This window comes from Quercus suber, unplaced genomic scaffold (assembly GCF_002906115.3).
Source record: "Quercus suber isolate HL8 unplaced genomic scaffold, Cork oak 2.0 scaffold_165, whole genome shotgun sequence".
Lineage (NCBI taxonomy): Eukaryota > Viridiplantae > Streptophyta > Magnoliopsida > Fagales > Fagaceae > Quercus > Quercus suber.
In genome coordinates this window covers 167,200-174,437 of record NW_027069626.1, presented here as the reverse complement: position 1 = coordinate 174,437, position 7,238 = coordinate 167,200, and the positions used below count along the sequence as shown (strand labels likewise).

General features: G+C 35.9%; 1 protein-coding gene across 1 annotated transcript; it reads left to right on the top strand.

Moving 5' to 3' along the window:
• The first annotated feature begins 621 nt into the window (after positions 1-621).
• Positions 622-6,403, top strand: LOC112020921 (CRM-domain containing factor CFM3A, chloroplastic/mitochondrial). Its single transcript, XM_024053495.2, has 9 exons — positions 622-1,765; positions 2,647-3,139; positions 3,218-3,348; positions 3,702-4,052; positions 4,376-4,532; positions 4,674-4,966; positions 5,609-5,668; positions 5,792-5,878; positions 5,980-6,403. The coding sequence occupies exons 1-9, from the start codon at positions 884-886 to the stop codon at positions 6,220-6,222; spliced, it is 2,697 nt and encodes an 898-aa protein (XP_023909263.1). The 5' UTR covers positions 622-883; the 3' UTR covers positions 6,223-6,403.
• Positions 6,404-7,238: the final 835 nt, after the last annotated feature.

Here is a 7,238-nt window from a genome sequence, read left to right as displayed (position 1 = left end):
AATGGATGTGATTTTTTTTTTCTTTCCCGAATGATGTGATTTTTCATTTTTAGGGAGTGAGATAGATTAATCACACACCAACATAACACACACTCAATGAATACATAATTAAATATGGGGTATTACATTTTCACTCTAAATTATCACCCTAATTAGTAATTACACTTAACCCTTTGAATTATCAAAATAACCAACCTCTCAATTTCGAAAATAAGTTACACAATTCCTTGCTGTTTGTTTTGTTGCTAAGTATGATATAATTTAGCATGAAAGACCAATTTACACATCAACTGTCTATTTTGAAGAGAGGGGTAAATTAATATTTCAATGTTAAAATTTTAAACATAACACCATGACAAGTAACAATGTCAATCATGCATTTAAATAATTTAAACATTAAATGTAATTTGAGTGATAGTTTAGAGTAGAAATTTGTAATTTGCTCAAGAGAAGAGAGTCTATTTTTCTTTTTCTTTTTTCGTTAAAAACAGTGCAATTTCAAATATAAAATAAAAAAGAAAGTTCTTTCTCAAAGAAAAAAAAAAAGAAAAAAAAAAGAAAAAGAAAAAGAAAATAAAATAAAGTGTAATGCTTCCAAACAAGAAGAAAGGAAAAGATTTTATGCTGGTGTGAGGATGTCCTAAAACGCATGGAGTGTGGATTCCCACGCAGCCAAACGTGACTCTAGATATTACTCCTCCCCCGCCATGGATAATAATCAAGAAGCTGAGAGAGAAACTTAAGAAATATATTTATTTATCAGTTGGGTTTTTGCTTTATTATGTCAAAACGCCTCCAAAAAAATTCTGAATAAGCTCACAAATCAACTGCTTGGGTTTTGCTGCTTTGATTGATGTGATAGTTCTAAGGTGCTGCTGCTGCTATGGCTCTTGCACCTGGTCGTCAATTCCACCCAGCAACAAGTTTCTTCGACTCGTTTCAGAGCTCCTTCTCCAAATTCCATGGCACCTCTATCCAGTTCTTCAGGTACAGTTCCTCCATTCCTTACAAAAAGCACACTTTCTATGCAAATTCTGTACAAGACCCACATAGGAAATCACATATTTTAAGCACAAACCGACCCATTTCTAGCAATAGTAGTAGTTGGATAGATAAATGGAATGAAACCCACAAACAAAATGGCCCGAAACAGCCCCGGGACGTGTTGAATTATTGTAGTGGTAGTGGGAGTGGGAGTGGCAATGTGTTGAATTCAAGCTCTGTGAAGAGTGATGGTAGTAGTGGTGGTAGTAGTAGTAGTACAATGGAGAAGATTGTGGAGAAGTTGAAGAAATTTGGGTACATTGATGATGGTAATGAGGGTAAAGAGAAGGGAAATGAGAGAGTTATTGAAAAAGGGTCTGTGGATGATATATTTTATGTTGAGGAAGGAATGTTGCCAAATTCGAGAGGTGGGTTTTCCCCAGAATCGCCATTGGGGGTTGAGAGTATGTTTGGAGGTGATGGAGAGGTAAGGTTTCCGTGGGAAAAGCCGAAGGAGAAGGAGAAGGAAGAGGAAGGTGGGATTATGGCGAGGAGAAAGAGTAGGACTTCATTGGCTGAATTGACTCTGCCAGAGTCAGAGTTGAGGAGGCTGAGGATTTTGACATTTCAGAAGAAGCACAAGACAAGGATTGGGGGTGCCGGTGTTACTCAAGAGGTCGTGGAAATGATTCGTGAGAGGTGGAAGACATCGGAGATTGTAAGGCTGAAATTTGAAGGTGCAGCTGCACTGAATATGAAGAGAATGCATGAGATATTGGAGGTTTGCTTCTTGTAAATTTTCTTATAAGTTTGTGTTCTTATAATTTCATCTTCTCTTTTTTATTGTTAAGAATACTGTTTCTATTTTAATTATAAAAAAATTGTTTCCATTTTAACCTTTTGGGGAAAATGAAAAGAGAAAAGGAAGAGTAAAGAGACCAAATTTCAAGGCTTCTCCTGCCTTGCTCTTCATAGAATCATAGTCTGGCAAGAACTTTTTTTTAAAATTTTTTTAATAGGTATAGTCTGGCAAGAACTGTGTGCCTCACAAACCCTTATAGGTTGAATTGAAGCATATCAAAAGTAGAAAATAGAAGTGCTTATGTTATATTCTGTTGAGAAGAAGATGTACCTTAATTCAAGCTGTGTTATAGTTAAAAAGTCACTCAAGGACTTTCTCCCCCCACCCCCCCAAAAAAAAAACATTTACTCAAAATAGACATGCAGTGAAAGAAGGCCATACTGGACAGGACATGACAATTTGATTTAAGAGATTTTTTAGAGGGTCTTGCCCTATGCCCTGCTTTGAAGTTGGTTAAATATTGATTGATGCTAGGAAATTGTTATGGTTTTGTAAATGATAAAGGTATAGGTCCTATACTAGATTTTTTTTACCTTTTCATTTTTAAGCACTGGTGTTAGAGTAGTTGCATATTCATATATAGTTTAAGTCAAATATTTAAAGCTTCCTTTTGTGTGTTCTTTTATTTATGTTCACTCAGCTACCTTGCTAGTATTACAATTATTTTTTGTGAATATATCATACAAAATATTTTGGAAAAATAATTAAGACACACTAGAATTATTCATTGCAAGAATTATCGTCATTTGCATATTTCATTAAAAAAAATTCCTGGAACAATTTTCTTTTTCGTGTTGCAGAGAAAGACTGGTGGACTGGTGATTTGGAGGTCTGGCACTTCTCTTTCTCTGTATAGAGGAGTGAGCTTTGAGGTTCCTGAGGTGAAATTGAACAAACGAATACTTAAGAAAAAGGAGTTTCCTTCTAATTCCTTACCAACAGCTATTGAAAAAACTACTAGGGGTCCTTCTGAATCTGGTACTGATGGTAACGTGCATGCACCCCAAGCAAATTCAAATTCAACAGCTGTAGAGAAGAAAGTCAGGGAACCGTTGCCAGAAGTGAAGTATGAGGATGAAGTAGACAAACTTTTAGATGGTCTGGGTCCTAGGTACACAGATTGGCCTGGGTGTGATCCGTTACCTGTAGATGCAGATATGCTCCCAGCAGTTGTTTCTGGTTACCAACCTCCATTCAGAGTACTTCCTTATGGAGTGAGATCAACGCTTGGAGCAAAGGATGCAACAAATTTACGAAGGCTTGCCAGGGTTCTTCCTCCACATTTTGCATTAGGTTTGCCTCTTTTCTTGCTTTCCTTAACATCAAATTGTAAATGTTCTTTTAATTGTGTATGAAATATTCTGTCTCCAGGTAGAAACAGGCAGCTCCAAGGTTTAGCTATGGCTATGATTAAATTGTGGGAAAGAAGTTCAATTGCAAAGATTGCACTTAAGCGTGGTGTACAACTGACTACTAGTGAGAGGATGGCTGAAGAGATCAAGGTAATAAAATATACCTAGTCAACCTTTCTGACTTTAGAAGTACCTCTTCCCTAATATGCACCTGTTAGCTCACTTCAGTTTTTTTTCCTCTCATCTTATTTACTAATTACTGAAATATTATGCTTTCTTTTTGAGAATTTTGGACTCGTATTTTGTATACTAATATGAGAAATCTGACCAGTCAGATGTAGATCCTTAACTAATTATTTCCACCTAAGATCACATGCATACATGGCTTGATTATGTAGACAGTTACTGGTAACTTTCTCAGATTATATGCATTTATTCCATATTAGTTATGTAGTCGTGCCTTGTAGAGTGATCGGTAGTAATATCTTGATCCTTGGCTGCAGAAATTGACAGGAGGCATTCTGCTTTCAAGAAACAAGGACTTCTTGGTTTTCTATAGAGGAAAGAATTTTTTGTCACCAGATGTCACCGAAGCCTTACTAGAAAGGGAGACATTGGCAAAGTCTCTGCAAGATGAAGAGGAGCAGGCACGGTTGAGAGCTTCGGCCTTGATCATACCAAGAGTTGAAATAACTGAGCAATCTGGAATTGCTGGTACACTTGGGGAAACTTTGGATGCAGATGCTAGGTGGGGTAAGACTCTGGATGATCGTCATGAGAAAAAAATGATGAAAGAAGCAGAAGCAATAAGGCACGCCGGCCTTGTTAGAAAGCTTGAACACAAGCTCACTGCTGTGAGTTCCTTAAAACTCAGGCTCAATGGCTTTAATATCAGATATCTCATGACTAGATGCCGTTTTTTTCAGTTCTTACTCACTGTGAATTTATTTGTAAAAAAAGATTTCACTCTGAATTTCTTCTTTAATTTGCAATTTGTATAAATATGAATTGTGACGTGTGTTATTGATGCCCAAGCTTTGCTACATGTTTTATGTTACCTTTTATTGATATTATGTTGTAAGAGTAATTCATAGTAGTTCAAAAACCAAACAACATTATATCACATGGTCCCTTTCTAGTCTCCTTCAATAAAACTCTTAGGATTTTTGTCTGTCAGGCTGAACGAAAGGTAGCGAGAGCAGAGAGAGCCCTTTCTAAAGTAGAGGAGTCTTTAAAACCAGCAGAGCGGCAAGCTGACCCAGAGAGCTTAACTGATGAGGAGAGGTTTATGTTTCGCAAATTAGGTTTGCGGATGAAAGCTTTCTTACTTCTTGGTAAAACACTCTATCTACCATATTTATCAAGATTTTATTGCAGAGTATACAATCTGTGTGTGTGTGTGTGAGAGAGAGAGAGAGAGAGAGAGAGGGGGAGAGAGAGAGCAATATTTATGGACATGTGATTTCTTCTTTCAGGTAGACGTGGAGTATTTGATGGTACAGTGGAGAACATGCACTTGCATTGGAAGTACCGCGAATTGGTTAAGGTCTTGGTGAAGGCTAAAACTTTTGACCATGTTAAAAAAATTGCATTGGCACTAGAAGCTGAGAGCGGAGGTGTGTTGGTTTCAGTAGATAAAGTTTCCAAAGGATATGCAATTATTGTATTCCGGGGAAATAAATATAAGCGGCCTGCAATGTTGAGGCCAAAGAATCTTTTGACAAAGAGGAAGGCTTTGGCACGTTCAATTGAGCTCCAAAGACGTGAGGTATGTAAACAAATTTGTATATTTTTACCCAAATCTCCTGCCTTTTCAGTTATGTAGCTAAAAAGTATGTCTCATGTGCATTTTGAGATTTTTTTTAAAATCTCTGAAGTTCACCAATAAGTAGTCTAGCCCTGAGTAGTTCTGGATAGGGGTCTGATCTGTGCCAGCAGACGTGGATGTCAGCGTCCCTTTTGTAATTGGATTTTTGGGCTCCTCAAGCTGCAAGTTTGTAAAAACTGGAGTCGTTGCCAAGAGCCTTATAGCTCAAATGGCACTTTCTGATGTTTCCAATAGAGATAACTAGGGTTAAAATCCCCCCTGCCTGTTATTGCAACCATCAAATTATCAAAAAAAAAAAAAAAAACTGGAGTGGACCTTGCCTGTTGCCATTTTAAAAAAAAAAAAAAAAAAAAAAACTGGAGTGGACCTTGCCTGTTGCCATTTCTGGCATGGCAGCTGATTGGTCCTGGTGGTGAACCTTATCATGTTCAGTATACGTATGTACATGCATACATATGTAAGCATAAAGGTCTTTTATGCCTCATTGATGGACTCCTTTTATATGTAGAAGGTCTTTTAAATTATTACTTGACATACACGCGGAGATCAATGGCTAATTTTTGTCTTTATTTTGTCAAACAGGCTCTCCTAATCCACATTTCAGCTCTTCAGAGAAAAGTGGAGAGAATAAGATCTGAGATTGTATGGCCTCTTATATATTAGACTTCTTTTTATTGAAAGTGAATCATCTAATTTGGCTGAGAAATATGCATAACCCTCATGTTTGCAATAAAATCTGATTTGGTTCATGTTTTACATTTATAGGAACAGATGGAGGTTGTGAAAGACCATGGAGATGAAGCTTTGTATGACAAACTAGATTCTGCATATTCTACTGATGATGACACAGAGGTCTATATAATTTATTGTTTTATTTTCTAGAACTGCTAATTTTTCTCTTAAATAAGAGCCAGTCTAACATCGTATATCATCCCTTTTTCACCCCGCTATAGGAGGAAGGAGATGAGGCTTATCTAGAGACTTATTACAGTGAAAATGATGTTGGAGATGACAAAAGAAGCTCAATTTGCAACCCCCAGTCTGAGACAATTTTTTCTTATGATTTCCAAAATCTAGAGTCTGAAACAAAATCTGAGGTTCCTGAGCCACATGAATATGCAGTGCCCGATTCATTGTGTGTTGAATCTGATGAAGTAGAGGAAGAAAACAGTAGATTAACTAGATTGAGCCAATGAAACAGATAAGAATATCTGTTGGTGAGACAGAACTATTACATTGTCAAGGAGTTATGTCAAAAAAAAAAAAAAATTATAATTTTCCAGATATACTGTCACTCTGTACAAATCATATTAGCAAGACCGTTTGTAGATACATTATTGTTGTCTTCTCAGAATTCAAGTTGGTGTCTTGGTCTCATCTCTTCTCATTTCTAAATTCTTTAGTTGCACATTTTTCATACAGCAGATGAATTTTTACTTCATTTCTGGGAAAAGTTAGAGCTCATAACCAAGATGGCTTGCTAATTTTCAAACAATGTACTCAGAATCTGAAATTTTTAAATCGATTTTATTTAACAAGCACTTTAGAAAACATAAATGGTTTTAATATCATGGTAAGCATTCTGACTCTACTGCAGGTTAAAAAGTTTAAATTAAGACCAATGGATGTATTCAAAGCTTTGACCTTGTGACATAATTTTTTATTGGCATTGATTATAGTGATTTTTAGTGCATAGAATTGGATGGTTCATTTAATTAAAAAATATATTCTGAATAGAGTGGTATCTATGGATTGGTTAATGTGAAGGTTCATGCTACCAATTGTTGTAATTTTATTTGTATATTATTTGTGAGCACGTTATAATGGCTGTTGAAAAAAAAAAGAAAAAGAAATGATAAAAAGGAATATGATGCATTCCCACACGCATACACCCATGTATATACATGTATGTATAAAATACATATTTATGTAATGTATATATGCATATATCTAGGTATATAAAGTTAGAGGTATATATTTATGATCTGTGAATTTTTCTTCATTTGAATTAGAAGGGCATTGGTGTCTCCGGGTTTATGTTGGTACATAACTGCAATTCTCACAACTCATGAATTCTAAAATTGAAGGAAATTTATTCTTGGACAGCCATTTTGTTTTGTTCTTGATGTTCATGTGGTGCAGTGTGATATATTTGTAGAATATGAAAGGGTTTGTCATATTTTACATTTCAGTCACAATCACAAAGTTGATG

Coding starts and splice junctions, on each gene's coding strand:
- LOC112020921 (XM_024053495.2), top strand. CDS start 884: ATGGCTCTTGCACCTGGTCGTCAATTCCACCCAGCAACAAGTTTCTTC. Junction 3,140..3,217: donor TCCTCCACATTTTGCATTAG/GTTTGCCTCTTT, acceptor TTCTGTCTCCAG/GTAGAAACAGGCAGCTCCAA. Junction 5,879..5,979: donor CTACTGATGATGACACAGAG/GTCTATATAATT, acceptor ACCCCGCTATAG/GAGGAAGGAGATGAGGCTTA.